At 42.8% G+C, this 25,949-nt stretch overlaps 1 protein-coding gene across 8 annotated transcripts in view; it reads right to left on the bottom strand.

Annotated features, from left to right (window-relative positions):
* Positions 1 to 25,949, bottom strand: part of NRXN3 (neurexin 3) — a 968,325-nt gene that overhangs the window by 332,609 nt on the left and 609,767 nt on the right. Inside the window, exon 1 of one of the 8 annotated variants that reach the window (XM_066552375.1) lies at positions 20,645 to 21,640. The exons of 5 other annotated variants lie outside the window; for them this stretch is intronic. In XM_066552375.1, the coding sequence (XP_066408472.1) occupies positions 20,645 to 20,888 (244 nt within the window). In that variant the 5' untranslated portion in view covers positions 20,889 to 21,640. Of the gene's footprint in view, positions 1 to 20,644; positions 21,641 to 25,949 lie in introns of those variants that run through there. 2 more of the 8 variants (XM_066552376.1, XM_066552371.1) reach the window with 2 other exon arrangements.

Below are 25,949 nucleotides of genomic sequence, written 5' to 3'. Positions count from 1 at the left end.
CTAATCTCAAAGCTCAAGTACAGAGTAATATCCAGCAGACTGCATTCCCACACTTGACACCTCCCTAAAAGATTTCTGTCATGTGTGCCAGTTTTATCGGCTACCTGGAGGACTAAAAGAGAATTCACTCACTAATTCCCAACCTCAGAGCAATCTTGCTCTGTTTCTTGAATGGCAGGGTGAATAGAGCACTATCTTTAGAAAGCCTTTGCTTATTCAGTTACACCACCTTGCTTTGCTACCAGCCCTGAGTCCAAACCATATTAGTGAGTAGAAGCAGCAAAAGCATTCACTGGTGGTCTAATTCTGCTCTCCCTGCCTTGCCCTGAGGTGTGACTGCCTCTGATGTGGACCATGAAAGCTGAATAGCAGCTCACAAAGACATGATCAAACACTGCAGGTCAAGACATGAGGAAAAAGTCAATATCCAAGTAAGCCTGCAGGAAGAATGTAGGGAGTTAGAGTAAAAAAAAAACATAATTGGGACGTAGCCAGAAATGAGGATTAGCAGTAGACAACATCAGTGACAATGCATGATGAGGACTCCCAGTTGCATGTCTTATACCAAAAATATCTCCACAAGTAACAACCTGCCCCTAGAGGAGCGATCTCAGTGCTAAAATGCTGGAAGTGCCATTGCAGATGAAATCTAGGTCCACATAGTGCAGTATGTGTCTGTGGCAGTAGCCAGTGTCATACCCTGTGGTGAAAGGACAGAAAACCTTGCTGTAAGAGGAAATTGGTGTAGTTTAGTAGAACAATGGTGCAGCTGGAATAAACAGGCAATATATCAGACACAAAATATTTTTCATGTCAAAAAACTAGTGTGTTACAGACCAGTTTTATCAGTGGTTTACTAACCTTGCTTCATTTCCACACTAACACCATTGCAGCCACAACAACACGATTAACTACAATCTGCTCTAGTACATTTTGGGAATATGTGCTTCTGTACCTCCTAAGTCTCATCTTCATTTTTGGGCGTAAGCCTTGAAACAGCACATTTCTTACTCAGAGTGAAAGAGCCCTCATGCTACCTTGTCAATGGCCACTGTGAGGCACAATCTCCTCAAAACCATGCTGAACCAACTTCCTGGTCCTCCATCAGAGGGATAAGGAAACACCACCCAGTTAAAAATAGATGTTGACAGGTTTAGTATAATTAATATTGATGCTTAACAACTGCAGATCTCCTGCTCCTTTGCGAGTTCTTCCATAAATGCAATATGGGGTCTGCAAGGAACACGATAACTGTCCTTTGATCCTGCCCTCTTTCGAGTTATAAGATAAGATTTCATATTAGTATTTGGGTCAAGGGACAAACTGCTTGGAGTTTTGGTGTAGCACAATATACTGAATGCATTATTTTTCCAAGTCACAGCTTCCCTTCTGGATTCTGACAAGGAAAGGCTGACACACCGGATAAACCAGGGAAGAAATTACATCATATGCAATCTGTTACTTTCTCTCTTTCTCTTTTTTTAAGACACCTGAAGCAGATAAAAAGCAGAGAGGGGGGGTCAGATCCCCACTGGGTGTAAGCTGGCATAGCTCTGCTATAGTCACTGAGTAGAATGAGTCAATATATTGATACCTACTGAGAAGTTATCCTGTGTACCTTAAATATTAACACCGGAGTCAACATGAAGGAAAATGGAAAGGGGATTTCACCTCATCTGTTCACCTTTTCAGCCTAATGAATGTATAAGTTCCCTAATGAGCACACACACACTTGCTAAAATAAGCCTGGCTGAGTCAGAGAGGCACTGTGGGACCCATCTGCCCCTGCTGATCAACCTCCTCCGCCCATCCACCCACCTTCTGCCCCAGAATACACCTTGCTCTGCTGCCACACTTCTGTGTGGGGCACAACGTTCCCTGTGCAAGCAGAAGAAGTAAAAATAATAGCCTAGGCAGGCTTCCAAAAGTCAATTATCTATCTGCTTTTTTTTAATTCACAACGTAATTGGTCCACATTCTGCTATTACTGTTATCAATGCAAACCTGGGAGACTGCAGTTAAAGACAGCAGAAAAGACCTAGAATGAGAACCAAGTATTCTCCTGCTGTATCTGAACTTAAAGCATAATTTGGCAGTATATAGTATGCATTCTTGCTTCTTTTTGTGCACGTTGGACTAGTTCATGAACACATTATTTAACCTGGGGAAACATCAGAACTTTCCTTCATAAATTATTTCAATCCAGAGGATTGCTCAAACAGAAATGTCCAAAAATTGGATTTAGAGGAAACCACAGCTGAGAGGCTGTTAGATGATGAAAAAATCTTATGGTATTTAAACATAGCCCAGAAACAGACAATGCTGGATATATGTTTGAAGGTACCTTATACTTTTTGTATATCTCTCTTTCTCTCTCTTAACTGAAGGAGCCAGGTAAAAAGATGATTTACATGCTCTGAAAGGCTGGGATTTGCAGTCTGGAATGGGGAATGAATAACAGCAGCAGCAGTGTCCTTTTTGGATCCCAGCACAAACTATACACCATAGGCAGGACCTATGCATTGCCCCCCACAGCAGAGTGAAGCTTTCCAAATTAGGTCCATTAGACTCAGGACTTCTCTCATACATCTCTCCAGCACTGGCAGACTGGAGAATCTTTGAGAATTCTCAGCTGTGTCATGTGGCAAAAAAAAATCCAGTTTTGGTCTCCCCTGAAAACCTCTGGCATAGATGTGGTTATTTCTAAAAAAAAAAGCTGACAGTGGTCAACAGCCTTTGGGGATTTCTGCTGGATTGGGAAAGTTTAATATCAGGCATGCTGGGCAAAGGACTAAAATATTTCCATATTATGTGTCAGGAATAAACACAAGGTGATTCAACTCAATCAACTCAATGCCTTCTTGTTCCTGTCACACCTGTAAATGCTACTGACTGTCATCCAGGGATATGCTTCTCTAGGACAAGCAATTTTCCTGTGCAAGGGAAGCTCATCACCATTAGATATGAAGGACTATCCTATCCCTTCTCATCTCCAGTCTCTGCTTCCTTTGGCAGTGTTTTGGTGCTGATTTTCTTAGATAATACAGTTGCTTTAATGTTTTAGAACTAAAGACTTCTTAAATTGAAAAGTGGTGTTTTAAAAACTACAGTATTTTACTTCTCAACATTTTTCATTTCTACAACATTTTAAATGCTAATTCTATTATCAAAAAAGTTATTGGAACTGTAATAAAAATCGTTATAACTGTAGTAAACCCCCCAAGAATATAAAACCCAGATCTATCTTAAACCCTGTGAACAGAAAAAGCATCAAACCCTCTATATTGAAAGGGTAAGTTGAGAAACATTATTCAGCCCAGCTCCTTAGTAAGTCACACAGTTAACTTACTCCTTGCTGCACTCTCTCTCCTGTCTTCTCCACACTGAAATGTAAGAAATAAAAGCACTGAAATGAGGGTGGCATTTATTTCCTTTCAACACAGCACAGAATGAATTTTCCAGAGTCTACTATCCTACCTACAAATGTATCAAGCAGAGTTTCTAGGGGGCTAGCTGCTCACTTGCCCACAGTTTCATGTAAGAAGCATGAACTATACAGGTTAAGGACACTCTGAATAAACAGTTTTACTGGGACATGCTTTGCAGTAAGACACACAGAATGCTACATGGTCCTGACCACGCGCATACATGCACATGCCAGTGGTTGGGTCTCCAGAGCTATTTAGGCTGTCAGAAGAAAGATCAATGAATAGGAATTAGGGATCCTACTTGCCTTTTTGCCTCCAAAATGCCAGTGCTAGTGAATAGCTGCATGTGAAATCAACAACAAAAATGGGAAGGGAGAAAAGAAAACCCTTTTCAGAGACATAAATTATGATCTTTTTAAAAAGTAATGGCACAAAGATCTCCCTCTTGTTTAAATACTCTCCGGGAGCACAGCCTTACAGAGTTCAGTGTAACAACTAAAAGGGTTGTCACATTAAATGGAGCCAATGATGGCTAAGTCTCAATCCCCAGTTAATCATTTGCTCTCACCAGCATGGTAAAGCTGAGCATCCCAAATCTCCAGGACAGTTGTGCTAACGAAATAAGCAAAAAAAGTCAAGTGAGATGTTATCTGAGCCTGCTTGATGAGATTGCAGTTTGCAGACAACCCTGGCTTATCTTAGATGATGAACTATCGTGGATAAACAGAATGCATCAAGTCTGTTTTCCCAAGACCTTGACTTGCTGGTGGTAGGGGAATATGAATAACATCTAGACAGCTCAATATAGATTAAGTGAGGAACTGGATAAGATCATGGTGTTAACGAATATGCCCTTTAAAAATATCACCAAATACCTAGTCTGATAACCACACACTGCAAAGTTTTATGCTTCTGGTACACATTACTTTAGGGCAGGTAAATTAAGGTTAAAATCAAGGACTCTAAATGTAGTATGTAGCTGCAGACATACATAAGCTTTTCTATATGTGTCCTTACAATAGTACCCAATTTTAATGTGATTAAAAGCTATTATCCATCTGAAAATTTCTTGCAAAGCTGTTTCACTATCACAATTCTGACACATAAGAGGAAACTGCAGTATTGGCTAGGGTTATAAAACTAGAGCATGCAAGATACAGAAAAAGGTTCTTGGACCCTGCTCTCCTCTGGATTCACAAACACTACATATCAGTGAAGTTAGCCAGAAACAGCTTGGTAAGAAAGCCATAGAAATCTTGCAAAATGAAGACTGAATGTTGTCCCACACACCTGTGAGCTCATCAAAATTATATATTCTGTTTGATAACTGCCACTGAGAAACAAATTTGAAAACATCTAGTTTAGGCAGGCAAATCAATAATGAGTAGAGACATGCAAGGAGTATTCATTTATGCAAATGTGACTGCATTATAGGTGTCTGAACAAGCTATTGTAATGCATTGCATTAATGTACCAGATTGTTTATCCTAAACAACGTATTGTCTAAACAGTGACTTGTTTGGGCTTCAAATTTATTTAGCTTTAAGCACCAAAATATCTGGGTACCTAGCTGTCATGGTGGGACTGAGGCACAGCTCAGGCTTGCTCCACCAGCAGGTTACAGATCAAAATTTCTTGGTGCAGAAATAGTACAGAAGTTCACAGTGAAATCTTTTTGTAAGAGAATCAATGACACTTTAACAAGCCCACGACTACAGCTAGGTTTGGAAAAACCTACAGCACTGGGTTATTACACAGTGGCAGTTAAAATAATACCATGACCTTATAACGGATGCATGACATTGCTACATGTCTTGGAATGCTTTTTCTCAGAATTTCACTGGCAGTAATTTCAGTATCAGTTCAAGTATTCCTCTTCAATTAAAATCCCAGCTAAAGAGTCATAATACAACGAGCATTCTGCTTTAAACCTAAAACTGTGCAAAGAAGCATGGTTTAGAATATTCACTTCCACAGCCCTAGTCACCTACAGCTAAAGTCCAGAAATTTTACTCATTCCCCCTGCTGTTCAAGCCACAATGTATCAAGTACAATGGAAATAACAGCAACTATTTTGGGAGCCTTCTAAATGGATTAATGCTCATGTAACCCAGGCTTTCAGAATGGTTCTAATGGCATAGATGTGAGTTTTTGTTTGCATTTGTGTACAAATCATTTTATGACTAGCATTAGTTGAGAATTTTCCACTGAAGGGTAATTCATCAGAAGTAAACTATTTTTAGGGATTGTTCTGTATTCAGTTTTAAACAAGTTTAGGCATTTAACAATAAGGTTTCAAGTTCCATTGAAAACACATTTTTTGATTGGAAAGCTTAATAAATAAATACTTCAAAAATTTTAAAAATGTGATGTTTCTATACCCATGATGATTAATAGTTATAAATGAGCAAGAATTGCCTTTAGTAGACCAACCAGTATAGAAGGAAAAAAAAACAAAACAAAAGGAACATAAACCCTATTCAGATCTAAAAATATAGCAACAGCTTTCAAAACAACATTTAGGTTTATACAAATAGCTCTAAATTTAAGACTGTAATCTAATAAATTAGTCAATTTGAGGCAAGAGTACTGTTACCTGTAGATCCATGGGGAGTGGTACTAGAAATGGCAATAGGCTCTCTCCCTCAGAGAGAGAACTAATTGAACAGAGGGAGAACTAATTATTGCCTATAGGATATGAAGAGTTCACAGGCAGCAGGATATAAGAAGAATTACAACATACAATAAATTATTATTGCTATCCTCAGCCCTTTTAGCAGTAACAAATTTTAGCTTTTAAGATCTTTCTTTGAAACTGTTTTGAAGAACTCCCTTGAGGATCAAGGCTAATAGGTTAGAGTGGTTATTTGTGAAAAATGTTCTCCCCCTATTAACTGGATGTTTCTATTTACTGAGTGTCTGAGTGAGTTTGCCATGGTATATGGCAGGTTTCTGTTTTCCCCAGCTTTGGTTCCATGAGGACCTCTGCAAGCACTGGATGACTTTGCAGCACTGATTAATAGGTTGGACCATACATGTGCTAAATCCAGGGCTCTGGACTGTTTACTGTGAGTGACGTTTTACTATGGCAAGTACAGAAACCAGGCAGCCTGTGCTTAGTTTCATTAAATGAATTTTGTTTCTGGGGATGTATTTGGCAAGATTGTTGCAGAAGTAGTCTGAGAGTACAGGCATTGTAAGGAAGGAAAGAGTTTTGGGAAAACATCTTTTAATTATATTAGTTTTCTTGTAGAAGTTTAATGATTTTCTGTTTAAATTCCTGTATATGGTGCTAAGCCATAAGCAGATGGATACGTGTGTGGGTGTGTGTGTGCACAGAAAAGGGGTTGTATTACCATTATTTTGCATCAGGTTCTTGGATGTTTCACAAAAAGATATGGCCAATCCCTCTCAAGCAGTAACTGTTTAAAGAAGTTACCTTGACTGATCTCTGGATTCCTTGGAATAGCCAGTTCAACATTTTTAGCTTTTTGGGGTTTTGTCCATATGGAAAAAAAAAAAAATCTTGAGTAAAATAGATGAGACAGGTCTTTATTCTCTGTACCCTACTCTACTCACATCATATGTTACAACAACAAATGGAAGTCATTTCTGCCCAGGTCATAATTCCCTTTTCTGGAATCCCTTTTCTGTGGCTGAGCCTGCCAACTGCTAGACAAATACAAGAGATCAATAAAGATTTTCATTTGAAGTTGGCACAATGTACAGCTGAGGCTGAAACTGGGATACTCAGGTCAGAGCTACATCTTTAGCTCGGCAGGTACAGACTGGGACAGCAAGGGAGCTGCTGTGACCTGCAGCCAGCTGAGAGCACAGGGACAGCACAACAAACTCTTCTTGATGCCAAATGTCTTCTGGTTTCTAATGGTGAGAGTAAGATCAGGCTGGTTAATGCCTCCCAAGATTAGGAAAGATTTCACCACCTGGAAGTTTAGAATATGCAAGGGTCAAGCTCTGATTTTATCTAGAGCGACAGCAAAAGGCAGGACTAAACCATGACCCATACCCACATGTTGATGTTTCCAAAGTCCTTGCTCAGACTCCTCTGCCTCTCTCCCTGTGGGATACTCATGTGAAAGCTGCTCTCTGGGAGATTTATACTAGTTTAGATTAAAACACTGAATATAAAGGACTTATTTCTATGCACCACGGACTGTAACTGAAACACTGTGAGCCCATGGCAGCTGCTGTTTGACTCTGGACACAACAGGCTTAATGTCACAGTTTGGAGGCAGAAGAGAAAACATTTCTGGCAGCATTTAACGTGACTGAGGTTATTATTACTAGACACAAATGCAAACAAAACCAGCTTTTCTGCAATACAATGTGTAGTTGTGTCTCTCACACACACATCATACTTCTAGTCCTCAGAAATCCATGAGGGAGGTTGCTACTAGGAACTAAAAAAGGTACAATACTATAATTCTTGTGTAGCAAGCCAAATATTTCAGAAAGACATGGACGAGCACTGTACCAACAATCTACCCACAAACCATAATTTTTTAAGGAAAAAAAGTAAGTATTTTAGACATATTAGCCTAAAATTACATGGATGGACTAATCATGATGGTCAATGCTTCCCGCTAATGTCAAACTAATTATACAGGGGCCTCCCTTCCCTGTGTATGTATTTCAGCAAAGAAAACCTAGACACAACCATGCAAGAGCAATGTGAAAACTGCATTGGATCAGATGCCACCAGTGCCAGGTTGTACTGTCAGCTTTGACTTTGTGCACAGCCACATTCAGATAACCTAAATTCTATTAACCTCCAAAGCCTTTTAGGTGCCTCCAATCAGGCACCTGATAACCTGGACTGAAGTGACAGAAAGCAGTAAACCCTGGGATTTCAGCAGAACTTGGGCTGTTTAAATGTGGCAACAGTTTCTGACTCAGCAAACTGCTTTGCCTCTCCATGTCCCATTTTCTCATCTTAGAATAAGAAATACAAAAATTGGTTGCTTGCCCTCTGTCAGGGCTGTGATGGTCTAAGAAGTTGCATAAAATGCTTTGAGATGGCAATTTAAAAATAGCTAAGGAAAAAGTTAGCAAAAAAAAAAAAAGACTTACTAATACAGAACAGCACATGAAATATTACAACCATGACAAAACTACAGTGGGTCTTCTTCTCAGTTCTTTACAGCATAAGGTGATCACCATTTGTGAGGTCAAGTGAAAAAAAAATACAACCCTCCCCTGGGATATACAATTAAACCTATCAAAGAGGTTATTTGCATCCATCTGTAGCATCTGGCATTGGCCACAGTCAGGAGACAGAATACCAGACCAGATGGACCAGTGTATACAGAAATTCTTATGATCTTCTGTGATTAATTTCTTCCTTCAGGTTGGATACGTCTCTTCAAATTGTGTATCAACATCTACCCAAAACTGGTGCTGACATATCATTGATTGTATTGTGAGTTTATCTGCAGCTCAGCGCTCTGGGACAGTTTAGTCCCTTGCTTACCTCAACTCTAAAGTGGAATTTCTTTATCAGTGAATTTCTACATTCACTCACACATTTTCCAAGCCTTGTCCTCAGAGATTTCTGACAGAGTCCATGACTCAACTGTAATTTGAACCAAAAATCTTTTTTAGTTCCTGAATCCTTGCTACTGTAAGACTGTAGCCTACAAAACTATAGACTATAAGACTCCAAATGATTTTCTAATAGTACACTCTTGTCCATGAACTTATAGAGCCTAGGTTTGCATGGCAGGATCCTAAAACTTTCCCACAAATTCTTTTGGAATGATTGCACTGTTTTCCTGTGATCTATGCAAAGACATGCAAAGCAAGGGTGAAGTAAAACAGCAAAGATAAGAGAAATCTTCTCTTTTACAAGACTCAACCATTGCATTTTCTTTTTGTTTGAAGACCATGTAGGTAAGAATAATCAATTATTTTTAATCCTTATTTTATTTATAAATAATTTATTTTTACAAATAATTAGAAATCATTAGCACTGCAGTATAAAATTATGACATTGAAATATTATAATACATCAGGGACTTTGTTGCCATATTTTAAGCTTCTTGACTAACTAGGACCTCTGTAAACATGGTCAAGTTCAGCTACACAAAGGCCAGGGATTGAATCATGCTGTCTAGCAGGTGCCCTTGAATCCAGAAATCCAAATAGGTTCTAGAAAAAGGTTAATGTAGAATGGTTGCTTAGGCAGTGAAATGGGATAAAAGAAAGAGCTCCTGCAGATATGAATACTTTGTCTCTACATAAGTATTTAGAGGGAAATCCTCTCCACACAGCCCCTAGCCCTTTTCTGAACCTGAACTCAGCTCCCTTATGGACATGAACTAAGCATCACCCCAAACTTCAGCAGAAATCTAAAAACCAGACACTGCTTCTGAAGAGAAGCAAGTTTCCCCAAGGAGAAATACTGCACATATCCCTCTGCACACAAGGGGTGCCCTGGCAAAAATGCTCACTATTCAAGCGCTGCATTTGAACAAACTGCTCCTCTAGAGTCTTGTGTAACAGAGGAGCACAGACAGGGCAAACACACACCCAGAGGCACCACTGCTGACTGCCATTATAGCCCTGCCTTCACCTGGGTCTGTGCTAGTGACCTTCTTAGCAACACAAATAAAGCACTGCACAGCTCTCCTCCTGCCAAGCAGCAGCAGAATCTACCCTTTCTCCCTCCACAAAAAAAAAAAAAAAAACACAAAAAAAACGTGCCTTAAGTCTTTAGACCGATAGGCATTAAGTTAAATTTGTTAATGTCTTGTTCTAGATATTATAATAAGACTTCCAAAAACACATGGTGGGAAAAAAACCAAAGAAAACAAAAAAGAAAGCTAAATGATTAGTTACTGTGATTCAATCATCACAGTAACTGGACTTCTGAAACATATAGAATCCTCTGAAGTCTAGACCCAAGGTCAAAAAAGTGTGTGGCTAAAAGGCCACTGTACACTGAACACCAGCAGCTCAGGGCTCTGCTGGACAAGATGCATATCCCAGAACCTTCTTCACAGCACTTGAAACTCCAGCTCAGATGAAGAGCCAACAGAGCAGCTCCTTTGCTGAGCTTTGATACTGCTCCTTTCTGTCCTGTTTATTTGGTGTATTTTTTCCTCTAGTTTCAAATTGCTTGTCTCTTTTCTTGAGAATTACTTGGGTCTTTAGTGGCTCTTCTAATGCTTCCCTCCTTTACTTCTGATTAAAGAGAAAGAAAGCATGGGAGCGAATTTACACTTCAGCTTAATTTCCATCTTCCTCCTCTTTTCTCCTTTCCCTCCTCTGTCCCTTGATTGCTGAAATAACCTCAATAATTTTGTTAACGATTTTTGAAATGAATTGATTGAACAGTTGCAGACAAAATCTAACTTGTGACAGAAGCAGAAGACAGACAACAAGGATAATGAAAGCAGAGGCTGGGGTATACAGTCAGCTTTTGGGTCACTGGTCTAAAAAATCCCCTCAGATTCCTAAGACCAGTGAAGAGAAATGCATGTCCACAATGCTCCTTGAGGCAGTAAATGAAACCATCACCAGCAGTAGGAGCTGCTCTCACAAAGAAAGGACTGAAACAAAACACTGCATCTAACCACACAGCCCAGGCATTTCCCACGCTTCTGACAATGTATTCTTAGCATGAGAATCAGTATTTCTTTGCAGAACTGGCTTCCTAAAAAAGGCACCCATGCTTCTCAGGACTTCTTCTAAAGAGACTACCAGGAGCCATGCCACTGGGATGTTCCTTAAATTCCCAGGACCAAATATGCTGGCTGAAGTTTGAAGATACTTTTGCAGAACGTTGGGGAAAAAAAGTAACAACATAGTTCTTTTCCTTTCATATGTGTTATGTCAGGATCTAACAAGATTTTTAAAAATTATCATATTTTTGCACTACAGCACAGAGAAACTGAATCACCTGGCAATGTATGATTCACCATCCAGTACATCAAGGTAAGCCAGGAGCAGAACTAGGGAATATCTTTGGAGGTTCTTATCTTCAGTTCTGTTCCATGCTGTTGCTGAGGAAAAACCTCTTCAGGACTGCTCATTAACAACTGGAATATGGCTTCAATGAAATCAATGAACAAATTTCTCACCAAGGAATGCACAAAAGGCTCAGGTTTCGACCATTTTTCAAACAGTTACCAAGTATTAATTAGACCAGTAGGGGAGGCTGCTCAAGTTGCCAGTGTATATTTCCTAATGACTGGGCCAGGAAAAGTAGCCAAGTGTATGGCTTGTTAAGTAGAAATTAACCTGTCTGAAATAACAATTACCTGAATTGAAATAAGCTTTGATACAGACCACTGGCAGAATTTGCCACCCTGCCATCTGAGCAGAATTTGCCACGTTGGTATTTGGTTACAAGATATATTCTTTTGATATGAAGCAAATGCACATCAGTTCTGAAGGACAGACACCCACATCACCTTATTCTGTTCCAGCCTGGTGCAATCCTGACATGTTCATAGTCCTGGTGTCAGAAAAATAAGTTACAAGGTAAATGGATGTTTGTAGGGCACAGACACTTTTTGTCTCCACATTCTCCATAAAAAAAAAAAAAAAGTTTGAAAATAAGTTAGTAAGAATTCTCTGCTCTGTTTCTCTTCTTCAAGCCTCTATAAGGTGCTGAATTTATTTCTCAAGGAAAATTAATTTCTTTGTCTTTTCCTTGCCTCTAATGAGCTGCCTCTGAATGCATGAGGGGACAGGAAAGAGAGCAGGCTCCATGGTGAGATAATAAAAAGTGAAAAGGCATTCAAAGCCATCAGTATCTTCCAAACTTACACTGACAGAAATATGCTGGACTGTAGACAGGGGAGCAAGATCAGGGAAACTTAGAATAGCTTTGGCATTCACTACTAAGCTACAAAGAAAAGATGACATTGGGGGAGCAGAGGTCATGCTACAGAGAGGTTACACAAGCACATGAGTAGATGTAGGCCACGTAAACTGAGGATCACTCTAGGTCCTATATCCAGGCCACCATCATTCCTAAACACTGTACTCAGTGAACACCAGTGAATGACAAACTCTCCTGTGAGAGCACAGAACCTCACCATTATCAGTAGCATAAGCAGAATATGAGAAAAGCTGAGATGAGCTACCATTACACAAGTAAATCAAGGAAAAATAAAGGAAAGAGAAAAATGTCAGGTTTCAACCCACTGTTTCCACTTTCATTTCACCAGATACTAAAAGATCAACAGTGCTTGTAAGTAAGAAAGTATGCCTATATGACTGCAAGCTCCAAGAGTCTTTAGAGTGAAACTGTCCCACATGATCACCATATCTCAGGAAATTAGAAAAGATGAAGGCAATAAACACAGGAATTCCTACGTGTTAAATCACTGTACCTGTACAGTGCACATCTATCCAGAGCAGAAGCCAAGTAGAGATGTTGGGAGAACCCATTTTCTACATGTAGTCCAGTCAATGTAAGACCCAAATAAAATTAATCAGGTTCTTTTTTTCTCCTTTAATTTTTTCTATTTTTTTTTAATTCTCTTACTCAGAAACACTTGAATTTCTTCAACAATTTCAGGTCTATTGTATCTTTTATGTGCTCTCTCCCTTAACCACCCAGTATTTGACTTCCCAACACTATTCAGGGAATTTCCATACTCTGCTGCTTTGTCCTCATGCTCATGGTTGAAGTCCTTATCAGAAGAAGAGGACTTCTGTGCACTGAAACATTGGTAGCTGAGACAGCAAACACACAGAACCAGCTGGACAGAAATACTTCCAGACGTTACCCCTGCAAAGTCTCCACTGGCTGGAGTTATTAAGCAAACCAACTGGAGCAGGAGCAGCAGGCTTCTGTAACTGCAAGATCCAGCCATGACAGGAAGCCATGAAAACCATCCCTGGGCAGTGCAGCAGATGAGCAAGGAAACAAAGAGTACACCAACCATGTCCAGAAAGTCAGCTCTTGTCATGCAGCACAACATTAAAGATTGAACTTTTTGAAAAAAAATCCAAACTTCACCTCCCCACCCCTTCCAATAATTTGATCATCTTAATTTAGAGTAATAATCTTCCAATAATTTGACCTGATTAATGCAGATTAATAATCTTCCAGTAATTTGACCTGATTAATATGCTGAATTTATTCTAAATTCAAAATCAAGTTCCAAGGATAGCATAGAAACTGATTCCCTATGAAGTTATTAAATGGAGCCTGCTGACTAAACTGATGGTACTCTCTTCCTGAGCCCTCTGGAAAACAAAGTCTTTCCTCACTCTTTGCCACGTGGTATTCACAGAATAAGTGAAGGATCTTTTTTTAGCAATATTTTTATGTCTTTCTGATTCATTCACCCTGTTCCTTGATCTTCTGCAGACACAAGACCCTCTGCAGATTGTAAAATACTTCCCCCTCTTCTGCCCTCCAGCATCAAGAATGCAAGAAGATGAAAGATGCAAAACTTAAAGATGAAAAAGTAAACTTTAGCACGGGATCAATTTAGTAATGTCCTTTATCAGCCTCACTATTCATGCTTTGCAAACACTATAGTTCACACTAACTTCATTTTCATCTTAATACACCATACAGAAAAGCAGCCTAAATATACATCCCCAGATATAAAGCGTATAATCTGTAAACTACAGGAACAGGCAGATCATTTCCATTAGTTTCTTATGTAGCAAAAACCACAATTTACACCCAAAGCATATAATTATATTCAAATTCTAAAAGACAGTTTCGGAAGTACTTTAAATTCATAGTTTGGGGGAGAGTCACTCAGGGATATAAGAAGTTGTTTTAATGTGCAAAAACAACACACACACATAGGATGCAAGAGAACTAATACACAAGAGTGGTGAGAGAGCCATGGTGAATCACAGGTCCCTTGCTCCAGCAGCTCCCTGGAGTTTGGCATAGCCAGCACTCTGCTAAAATGCCCTCCTGCTCCTTCAGAAACACCAGTGCTGGGATTTGGCACTAGAGCCTGTCCAGGCTTTAAAGCCATAAGGGATAACACTGCAAGGATCTATATTCACAATCTGAAGGTTTCTTGCTTGTCCTTCGAGATACAAGCAAGCTGCTCTTTTAAGGTTCTCTGACATCTAAAGCCCAAGAGGACTACTGGGCCTTCATTCATTTCTGTGGATCCCTGCCAGGGAACTCAAAGCACACAGATGCACCAGAACTGCTTGCCTCACCTAGGTGAAAAAATGGTTTTCTCTTAATATCATAGATGAGGAAAACAAGTCAGAAAGTAATGTCTTGTCAAGGTCGTACAACAAATCAGATCCATCAGTCAACTGCATGTTGTCTGGTGTGTCTTGGTGTACAGAGGTTACACATAAGACATGAAAACTTTTTTCTTTTTTTCTTTTTTTTTTTGCTAGTACAAATGACCTTCCATAGTTATCAAAGACCACCAGGACAGCAAGGGCAAAAACAAACAAGAAAACCAACCAACCAACCAAACCCCAAAACAAGGCAGCCAATCAGCACAGGACTGTCATCCTGGGAAACTACACAGAGAGCTGGTCTTGTTAAGGCATAGCACATACATAGAAAAGAAAAAAAACAGAAGAATGGTCATCCTTTGCACTTCCCAAACAAAACTTCAAACCTACTCCTTGCACTAAGAAGCTCCAGCTCTTTATTTGGTTACCTTCTGTATGGGAAACCATGGGACTTCCCCATCACCAGCTGGAGACTATTATGTTCTTGTCAGTATTGCCACATTACATGACCTAGGTGCATTTTCCTCCTTCTAGTGAGGCATTTGGAGCTCCCAAGCACAGTATATAATAATCCAGTGGCTGTCATAATACTGTTCAAACATATATTTTCACGCCATGGCAAAAGAAGAGAAAGAAAAAGAAAACAAGAAAAACTAGCCAGTATTATTAGGAAAAAACCCATGTATTTTTAAATGCAGAAATATTATAAAAGGTAACGTTCTCATTCTGCAGTATTGTGACTACATAGCTGATGTCACATAACCATATATTCTTTACATCAACACCTATACAAAGCATACAGCAGGATCCTTCATCTGTCTTTGAAATGTAGTTACCTCTGCAGCAGAATGTGGCAGTTCCTTGAAAAGTCAGGGATGTATTATCCAAAAGCAGAAACAATAAAGAAAAGAAACCTCTCTCCAGTCTAAATTGCAAAGGAAATACAAGGAGGAAGAAAACCCTGATCTAATTCTGACTAGGACTAGCATTGTCCCTTTTGCAAAATGTGCTATGAGATACCAAGCAAGCACAACATGGCTTTCAGAGGAGGCTTTTTTACATGTCTTAAGAAACTATACCTTCAGCAGAATAGGTCTGAGCAACATTTCAAAGAGCACAAAGAGACATACATATATTAAATAAGACTAACAGGGTTCAACAATAAGTTTCTCATGTTCCAGATCTCATAAGATCATTGGAATCTACTAAGAACAAGTACCAGGTGAACAGACTTTAACATCAGTTTTGGAGATTAATTTTGGAGATCAAACTATTCCAAGGTGAGAACAGTTAATACAGTGCACAGAATGAGAAGTCAAAGCACCTGATCAGAAATTGTTTCATAGAAAAGCATGCAAAGGATAAGTCAAATAGAAAACTCATTTTGAGGAAATAGCCTTTGTACATACCAGATTTTTTCCATATTCAACTACTGAAAACTGTGCTTTCTCAGAAGAGCTACAGAGTCAGCACAGGGAGGGAAAAGCCCAGCTATGATCACTTAAAACTCTAACTGAGTCAGTTTGGATGCTTTGATTTCTGGATAGCCAGCTTGAGATAATTTAAGGAAACTGCCTTTAAAAATAATTAATCATTGTTAACATCTCTATAGAAGGGAATATAAACATTTGGGCATACACCAGCACTAGTCTTTGCCAAAAAATTAGGCTTCATTGTTGATAGGAAAATAAAGGCAAGCCATAGAAAGCAGACTGACTACTAGATTTTCACCTTTGCAGAACTTAATTGCAACCTTAATTTCAGCTCTAAGTGAAGTTAATTTTGCTGGATCACTGACTGCTTTGTACAGAGCGATTTTTCCCATTTTGTTAAAGCTACCAATCTTTGCTCAAAGTAATCTCCTGGTGAAGGAGGAATGGCAAAGGTCCTGCTTTGTACTGGGGAATGGGCAGTGCCAAGGATGGGGAATCTGTTTCCTCTCATAAGGAAAAGGCAGGATTGCAAGAACATAGAATCTTGAGATGAGGAATAGGTCACACTGGATGAGCAGCAAGGACATATGTATTTTAAAAAGCGTACACTGCTAGAGCTGTGTGTGGCAATCTTTGACACTGCTTTGCAGAATACCTGCCTATCTTTTGGAAACACTCTCTTGATTTGTCCAAGCATTCACTCTCATTTGCTAATTTTCAAAAAGATATAAGAGAAGGAAATGCTTCATATAAATAACAGAATGTCTAAGAATTGATTCAGGCCTGAGAGTTATACCCACAAGATCTGGTGATTGCTCACTACCGGTCCTCACAACAGACCTACACTTTTTCCTACGACTAGTGCAACAGCCCAGGGTAGCCTAGGCTCCACAAAGTGAAAATGAAGAGAAACTATGCTGTGCCCAGCATTGCTCCCACAGCTGCAGAGCAGTCCCTGCAGCCAGGGGCAACCAAGGCATCACACATCACCTCTGAGCACCTCTGCTGCACAGCCATTAAGGACAGCCAGGGAACAAACAGCCAGAGGAGGAAAAGAGAAAGTAAATTAATTAATTCATCACTAAGACCAAACACACACAAAATCCCTTCATTTTATCTGTCAACCAGAGGCACACATTATTCATCAGCTGAGGCCATGAGGATTGGAAAGAGGGGCTGTGAAGTCACTGCTGCAGGCTCCGGTAAAGCAGCTGACCCAGCACGGCGCTAAACAGCCCAGGGGAGACAGGAGGATTCAGCACATGTGAACTTTCAATAAACACTGCCCCAAATTTGTTCCTTCCTCTGTTTCACAAGCCCTTAGTGAAACAAAAAGGAATCAAGGATTTCCCTTCCTATTATTCAGGGATAAACATTCTGCTAGTCTAGGAAAGTCCTCACATGGAAAAAATATTTGTTCTAACTTGCTGAAGTCCCCTGCCTGGCCAGGCTCACTCCTCTGCTGAGAAGGAGGTAAATCTGTTAGAAAGACTTTCTCCTTGAGAAGATGCACTGTGCCAAGTTTTGCATTTGCAGGTTGCAGCCCAACTACCAACTACCATAAAGCACCAGCTGGGTGATTTCAGAATTAACTCTTGTAACACCAGCACAGCAGTGACTGCCAGATCTGGGTCTGGTCCTGCTCAAGGTAAGGCACAAGAAGGTACTCCACTGATTTTAAAGGAGCACTAAGACACAGGCTCCAACAAGTGCTCACTGCTCATGAGACATTTATTATTCCTCTGTGCTAGATATTAATTTGCTTCTTCAAACAGATTGAAATCCACTGGGATGTAGGAGGAAAAAAGGAAAATATGTTTAAATACAAGACTGAGTCCCAGTGGTCAGCACTGTGGGGCTGGAAGACAACACAGCAGGGCAGCCATGATCCTGATATGATTCCTTCCAAAACCAGTATTAATATAGTCACTAAGCAGGGCAGCAATCAGAATGAATTTCTTATTTCTCTAGAAAAAAAAAAAAAACAAATTATCAAAATCCCAGGAAACACAGGGAGTGCACAGCCTCCTTAGAATCTGACTCCTCAACGCTGTTACAGATCCAAGTTCCAAGGGCCTCTGTTGTGCAACAGTGAAAGAACACACAAAAATAAACCATGCATGTTTCCAAGACCAGCTGTCTTTGTGGTCTCTTCTTCCTCTCTCAATCTGCCCACCTCATTCATCCTCTTATTCATGGCCAAAGGAGGTTTTTATGATAGCTTTGCTACAAGTCATGATGAGGAAAGGAAAAAAAAAAAACTACAAAAAAAAAAAAAAATCCCACACAAAACCAAACCACTCACATTGACTTATGCATTAACCTGAGCTCCCTGAGATCTCTATTTCCCTTGATTCCTTTCTGCAATGGGGACACCAAAAAAATGCCTGTTTCTCACTGAAGTTGATAACTGCTTTTGATCCTGACTCTTAAATGAGGATTTTCTTGACTTTCAGGGCAGATGGAAAAGCCATCAAGGAGAAAAGAGCTATCATTTCTTGACCAGGAAACATGCTGTAGACTCTCACACAGACTGCTGCCGACTTTAACAGCACAGCCAAACACTATCACATTTTGTGACATCCTTCTCTCCTTTCTTCACAAGTAATCTAGAAGCCAGACTTTGCTATCCCCTTTCATCACAGAACTAAGCTACAAAAGCTGGGGGGTTGAAAACCTTTTGGGGCAGTGACTGGCTGATCCCTCATATTTCTTGCTTTAGCACAACAGGAACTCTCTCACATGGTCCTCAAGCATTGCTACAAATAACAGGGCTCCTGCTGCTAGTAATTAATAACCCATAACTGAGTTTCACATGGGTGGTGCTTAACAGATGGTCTCAATGTCTGGCATGGCATTGATTCCCTTTCCATGTGGGGCCTGAACGTTTCTCTTGCATTTTAGGATAGATGTGAACTTTGGAGCAGAAGTGGGAGTTTGAGAGGCTGGAAGGATAGTGCCACTTGAGTCTGCCGAAATGGCTGAACACCTCCCATTCAACCTACTGCACCCAGTGCTACTTCAGTCCTGAGCCCTCGCCTCCGCAGCACGGTGCTAGTCTGCAGTGCCCTGGGCTCCCCCTTCCGCACTGCCAGAGCAACACGACCTACCTTGCAGAGCTCCCTGTCACCCTCTTCCAATGCCCTCCAGCAGTTCTGCCAGGGCACCTCCTGCTAGCACAGCCCTGCTCGGCTGGTGATCAGCTGTGACCTGCAGCATCTGCCTCCTGGCTGTGTTCCTGAGCCCTTTCCCGCTCCAGCGCTCCTCGGCTCAGATCTGCAATACCGAGCTTCTTCTACAGCTCTGCCAACGCACCTAGAGATCTCACTGGAGGTCCATTCATTGCTGTGCCATTTGAACCCTCCAGACTGCTCTGCTGGTCATCTGAACACTTATCTGGAGTGCTCCAGGTTTCAATACCCTCATAACCCTGACACAGCCCTGCCAGCACATCCTCATAGTCTCTGCTGCAGCCATGTCATGCGGCACCAACTGTGCCAGGGCTCTTCCTTCCTTCCTTCCCTTCCCTCTCCTTCAAAGTGTTCCTATGCTTCATTTCTGATACTGGTTCTTCTTCTTCTGGCCCTGCACAAATGTGAATCTCTAGGTGAATACTCCTATGATGGAAGGCCAGACCTGACCCTGACCTGCAGCCCTGGAGGGAAAGGGCCAGGCCTTGGCCTGCCGGCCTGTCCCAGCTGATATGACTGAAAATAGTCGCTAAGGACAAGGACAGCAGACAGGAGAAGGTGGAGATGAGGAAAAGCCCCCATGCCAGACAGGCCTAGGCCAACTCCTATCAGGGTGAGAAGACTTCAGAGAGCTGGTTAAGAAGCTGTGTAGGTCCAGCTGCTGAGCATTGCTCAGCATTTCAGGGCCACGATGCTGGCCCACTCACTCTCTCTTGGCATCTCAGACACCCTCTTCCCCTTCTCCCTTGCTGCCAGAGTGAAAACCTACTCCCTATTATTTCCTGTCCCAGGGTTTCCCAGGAAGACACTACCAGATACCAAGCAGGAAGCCAGGAGCAGGAATAAGACCTCGCCTTTTCCTTTGTACGCCCCTTTCTCTCCTCACCCAGGAACGCCGCGAGCGCGCAGGCAGGGGAGGAGCGGCGGCAATTCCCCAAGCTCCCGGCTGGCCCTCCTGCAGCCGGGCAACCGGGAAACCAGGGTGGCCGGCGGGGAAGCTGCGCTGCTGCAATGACCATGTCAGCCGCTACAACCCAGGGAGTTAGTGCTTCCCCGTCGCAGGATCCCAGCGGGACAGGAGCGGATGCACTTCCGCCGTCCCGAGCTGTTCGGCGCTGACACAGAGCGACCCGAGCCCGTCCCGGCCCCCACCCTCCGTCCTGCTGGAGCACAGCGGCCCGGGAAGGTGCCTCTCGAAGGGTGCGTCCTCAGCCCTAGGCTCGGCTCGGGGGCAGGGGAGGAGTGGAGGGTTAATGGGGAGGGGGAAGAAATATGAGGGACAGGGAGGACCCCCCTCCCCCGGAGACACAGCCATCGTCCCTGCTCCCCCTCTGCTGCTCCAACTGCTCTGCAAAAAGGTTAGAAAGAAACAAGAGTGGGAACCCACCGTGTCCTCCTCGGAGGGAGACAGGGGAGCGGTAGATAGAGATAGGCACAGAGTGGTGCTTGCTGCCGTGGAAGTGGTGCTCATACTGAGCCTGAGAAACAGACGAGGAAGAGGAGGCAGAAGAAGCCACGTTAGAGGAACTCCACACAGAGCTGACGATACATCCCCAAAAGAGGGAGCACATCCACAGGGTCCAGGCGGGGCGGCGTCCCGGGCAAATGCTGGGGTCTATTCTCAGGTGCATGGTCAAGGCACAAGACACCTACAGACGGGCAGTCTGAATTCCAGCCAGGGAGAGAGAATAACGTTCATGATGCCAGGGGACCCATGCTAGCAGAAAGGAGAGTCGCTTCCGAGGCTCTAGGGGCGTGCGTGTGTGCTCAAGAAGAAAAGAGACAGTGTGTGTGCGAGAGAGCAAGTGCTAGCGGGGAAGGGGAGGGATGGGGGAAGGTTAGTAACCACACAGAGACGAATAAGACGCGCCGTTTCCCAGGGCTGGATCTACTGTGGCAGGAACCCCGCGGCCGTACCGAGCCTCCAGGAGTGCGCAGGAAAGCCGCACATGTCCGCACGAGGGTCCTGTTCAGGTTCCTCCAGGATCACGGGGTCCTTGAGGACTTTTCCCTGCCTGCGATTCCTGTCTCTCACTTTGCTGAGAGGGACTATTAAAAACGAAAAAGAAGAAATAAGCCAGGGACCCCAGGTAAATTTTTGATTTTTTTTTTTTTAATCCCAATTCCGGGGGGTTTCTCTTGCTTCTCCACTAGCAAGTGTTGCAATGCAGAACTGCTAGGACACGCACACGCGCGCACACACACACACACACACACATAGCAATCTAGATTATCATCCTCCTTCCACCGAATCCAGGCGACCGAGGGCTCAATCCGATTAACTCTGCGAGGCCGTCGAGCGCATCGCCAGGTCCTCCCGGGCGGGTTGGAGCGGGTTGGAGCGGCGGGGCGGGCGGCGCGGTGCGGGCGCGGAGCGAGCGAAGCCGGGGCTGGCTGCGGACGGGCGGCCGGCGCCAAGTGCGGCCAACTCGGCGGCGCAGGTGAAGCGCAGCCGGGGCGGCCGGGGAAGCGGCTCCGCCAACGGGCGAGCCGCATGCAAATGTCCCGGCGCCGGCGAGCCAATGGGAGCGGCGGCAGCGCTGCGCAGAGGGACTGGCTGGCTCCGGGGGGAGGCGGGGCCGGGGCGCAGCACCGCCCCCGCCATTCATGCGCTCGTATGGTCCCGCGCGCCCCCGGCCCCCGGGAACACCCGGCTCTGGAGCCGCAGCACGGGAACCGGAGCCCGGCACCCACCGGAGCCCCGAGCGGCCCCGGGCAAACCCGCCCACCCCGTCCGTGCGGGGACGGGACCTCCTCCCGTGCCGCCGTCCCGCTGCGTCTCGGGGCCAGCCGGCGCGGGGAGCCCTCGGCCGCGGCGCGGGAATGGATGCGCTGAAGTGCCACCGTCCCGCAGCGCCCGCCTGTCCCAGGGCTCGTCCTGCGGCCGCACTTGCTCAGGAGCAAAGGAAGAACCAGGAACGATCGCGCTCTTTAAAACTCCCTACGGCTCTTACCGGTTTTTTTTTTTTAATTTTTTTTTTTTTAAGGCTCCAACAACAATAGGTATAGTCCAAGCAGGTGTATCTGCACTTAATCCTCAGGGAGTGAGGAATGCAGGCGGAGTTTGCAGCCCATAAATTAATAAACAAATGCAGTAGCTTTATCAAGTAATTTACTGCCTATCAATTTGCATGGCAAAAATCCCCAGCCACGGTGGGGAAGACAAGCACCAGGAGTGAAGTGACTTACACAAGATCACTCAGGGAGTCAATAAGGAGCTTTAGGAAAGGAGCCAGCCTGCCCCAGGACTCACCTTGCACTGCACTGCCTCCTTCCCTTTCATTTATTCATACAAACGAATAAATTGTTTATGACTGTAAGTTTTTTGTTTTCCCCTCCAGAGCCGTGTTTGTAGGTGTGCACGCATGCGCCTCTGAAAGCTGCTGTTTGACTCGAGTATTCCCTAACACTGAGGTGCTCTGTTTTCAGTCATTGATCTCAATTTGGTACATGTCAGTAACTTGTAATGATCAGCCTGAGTTGCACACCTAATACTATTAGTTGAGCCTGATATGCTCGTAATTTATTTCCTAGTAACTTACAGTATAAGTGATCTAAATCAGGGGCTAAAGCATCCAGAAATGCTTTGCTGTTTTGCTGGGTTTAATCAGGGATTGTGAAAAGCAAGAATATTATCTTCACATTTATCTCACATCTGCCACCTAAGAAACTCAGAGTGCTTTAAAATCTTTTATTAATGAAGCCATTCAACAGCTTTAGGTATTGCTTTGTCATTCTGTAGATAAGGAAACAGAGGCTCAGTCACGTTGAGCCAGTGAGTGACTGATAGACATGGGAACTGAACCGACACTGAGATTCTCTCTCCCAAGCCCTACATGCCGTTATTATAAACTATTTGACTGATTTGGTGGCCATTTGCTAGCCTTAAAGTGTGAATATTCAGCTTTCCTGACAATGGGACACACAGGTGGAGACAGGACTGAGTAACCTGCAGTGCAGGTACCTCCTAGATGGCAAGTTTGCAGTGCCATACAGAGGGCACAGAGCAGTTTTATCTGTGCAAGACAACTTTTCCTGGCCTTGAGGTTTTTTTGAGGAAACTGAGGTTGCTTCCATACATGTGGTGGGATACCACATACATATATATATGTACTTGGGGAAAGGGGGGAATATAACCTGTCACAACACCTTGAAGGGCTGCTGACCCATGAGTCAGCACCCTTGAATCCCTCATCACAGAAGTCCTAATTTTCACACAGTCCACAGACAAAGTGCTCTGAAAAATTTATTGTGTAGTTAAGCTGTAGGGAACATGATTTAGGGGAAGAGGGGAAGGACAGGTATTAAATACACATCACTGAGTATCAGATTTGTAAAATAAAAGAAATCTGAATGAGTTTCAGACCCAGATAATTATAAGCAATGCAACAACTACAGCATTACAAAAAGGACAGAATGTGTCACACATTACAGGATCAGTCAAAGGGGCTACAGGTTTTACAGGTTTAAACATTGAGGACTCAATGCTGCTTTTCCAGGAGACAGGGGTGGAAAATTCATTACGTTGTGTGGAAAATATATATGTTTTAGAAAGTGCAATTCTAGAGATAAGGACAGGGGAACTGCATGGATACACTTCTTGCCCCTGTCCTGCAGCTATCTGCCCTATTACTGAAAGAGAAGAAAACAGAAGAGGTTGTTTCTTTGACTAAACTGTGGTAGCATCCTTCAGCTTTTAATTCCCCTTTAACAGTCCAACAGGCCACATCCTCTTCTCCATACTCAATCCCCTGTTCATGCTGCCCACCAACCTCCTACCTGTGGGAGGCAGAACCCTCAAAGGCCAATAAATGACCAAGCTCAAAACCAAATCACTGATCCTTTTCTTCATTCAGTCTGCCACCAATCCTTCCCCACATACAGAGGTACCAGCTTAGGTGCTGGTAGGACATACAAAGGTGAGCATCACTTCAGACTGCCCTGGCCAGAGACAGAAAATGCCTGGACAGTCCATGAACAGGAGAAACAGAGTGGCTATGTGTTGGCCCTCTGATGGGGATTTGCTCTACATTCTGCCTACCAGCCTTCCTTTGCTGGAAACCAGTGGTTAAACTGCCTTAGGCAAAAATGAGAAGGGCCAAGAAAACCAAACTCTAGTACACCATAAAAATAAATAATGAAGAAAGGCAAAACCTGTGAAGCTAGCTATAAATACATCATTGGATTCTGGTGACACCGTAAAGTACTGGAACTTCACTCTGCCTTGCTTTATGAGATGTCAGTGGATGTATTTACTGCCCTGTAGTTCACAGGTGACTCATTTATTTAGCAGCACCACTGCAGGAAAAGGGCAGATTTCAATTGCAGTCTTCCTCTTGGGGTGGCAAGGGGAAGTTTATAGTCAGAAGCGACGTTTCAACATTATTCCCATTAGATTTACTTCAGAAGAGGCTGGCTTTGTTGTATTAATATTAGTTTATTTGATCTGGGAAAACATAGAGTCTTTCTAAATGCTCTTGTGTCTTCAGAACCAAGATGGAATCCCTTAAAGGATAATGGTTTCCATGATATGTTGTGCCCTACAAATATGAGAAAAGTCTTGTTTCCTACACAGCTGTTTCTTTTATTAAAAGAGCAGAGGGCCACTATAATCTGCAGAAATGAGAAATAATAAAGCAATTGTTTCTGAGTTTTAGAATCCCAGAAAGAGACCCAGTCATCTTCAAGCCCAGTAAGGGTTTGTACTCCACCTTATTTAAAGGAGCAAGTACAACTTTCTCTATGTTTCCTATTAAATCTTAGCTGTTAATTACTTTGCTGCACTCAGAACTGAAAAATCAGTGCTGCTGTAAAATCACAGATCTTTTAAACTGGATCCAATGGGGAAAGTCGATTAGCATTTATCAGTGCAGGGTGCCTGCCAGAGAGAGGACAGCTTTGCTTCCACCAGTAGAAGCTAACAAGGTACAGTGTTAGTCAGTGCTTTGGTATATAATAAGGTTAAGAGAATAAGGTCAGCTAGAACAGCCTGTCACCCAGAAGCTTTTGCCAGACTGAACTGCTTCTCTCAAGGTTCAAAACAGATCCATTATTTTTTTTAATGTACTTTTCCAAAAACAAGAAGGGTGAAAATATGTCATATATATGACGTTAAAATACAGTTAAAATAAACTAAACTAAAATAAAATAAACCAGAGGGAATTGCATGCTGTAGAGAGCTTAGGACTGGAATATAGACACCTTTGTCTTTAGCAAGCTACTTCAAATTCTGCTGACAACAGCAACGACCAAAAATCTGGTAAATTCCTCAGCACTGCTGGCAGAATTAACTGCTCTGAGACTAGTCCCTGGTGCCCCACTGTCCTTGTCATCACTGTCTCTCTGCAGGCAGCCTCAAGAGGCAGGACCCAGCAGCACCAAAAAATTATCAGTGTTTGCTCATCCAGAGCGAAAGGGGAGGGTTGCTCCAGGACAGGGCTGAGAAGTACGCACACAGCTGCTGATATGCAGTACTTTTCTTGTGTGCAGTACTTTTTTTGCATATAACCAAGTTGCTGCAGTCTCTGTTCTCAGCTTTATTCTGTATCTGGAAAAAAAAAAAAAAGAAAAGAAAAAGGAGCAACCATTTCTCAGGGCTTCTGTGCTTTCCTTTAAAAACCACTGAGTCCAGTTACCCGCAAAAGTTGAGGCATATGCCTTACATGTTACCAGTAACAAAGGTCAGGTATTCT

The sequence above is a fragment of the Molothrus aeneus genome, chromosome 6, assembly GCF_037042795.1.
Source record: "Molothrus aeneus isolate 106 chromosome 6, BPBGC_Maene_1.0, whole genome shotgun sequence".
In the NCBI taxonomy this organism is placed as follows: Eukaryota; Metazoa; Chordata; class Aves; order Passeriformes; family Icteridae; genus Molothrus; species Molothrus aeneus.
The sequence above is the reverse complement of the archived record's forward strand: the minus strand, read 5'-3'. Positions and strand labels throughout refer to the sequence as shown.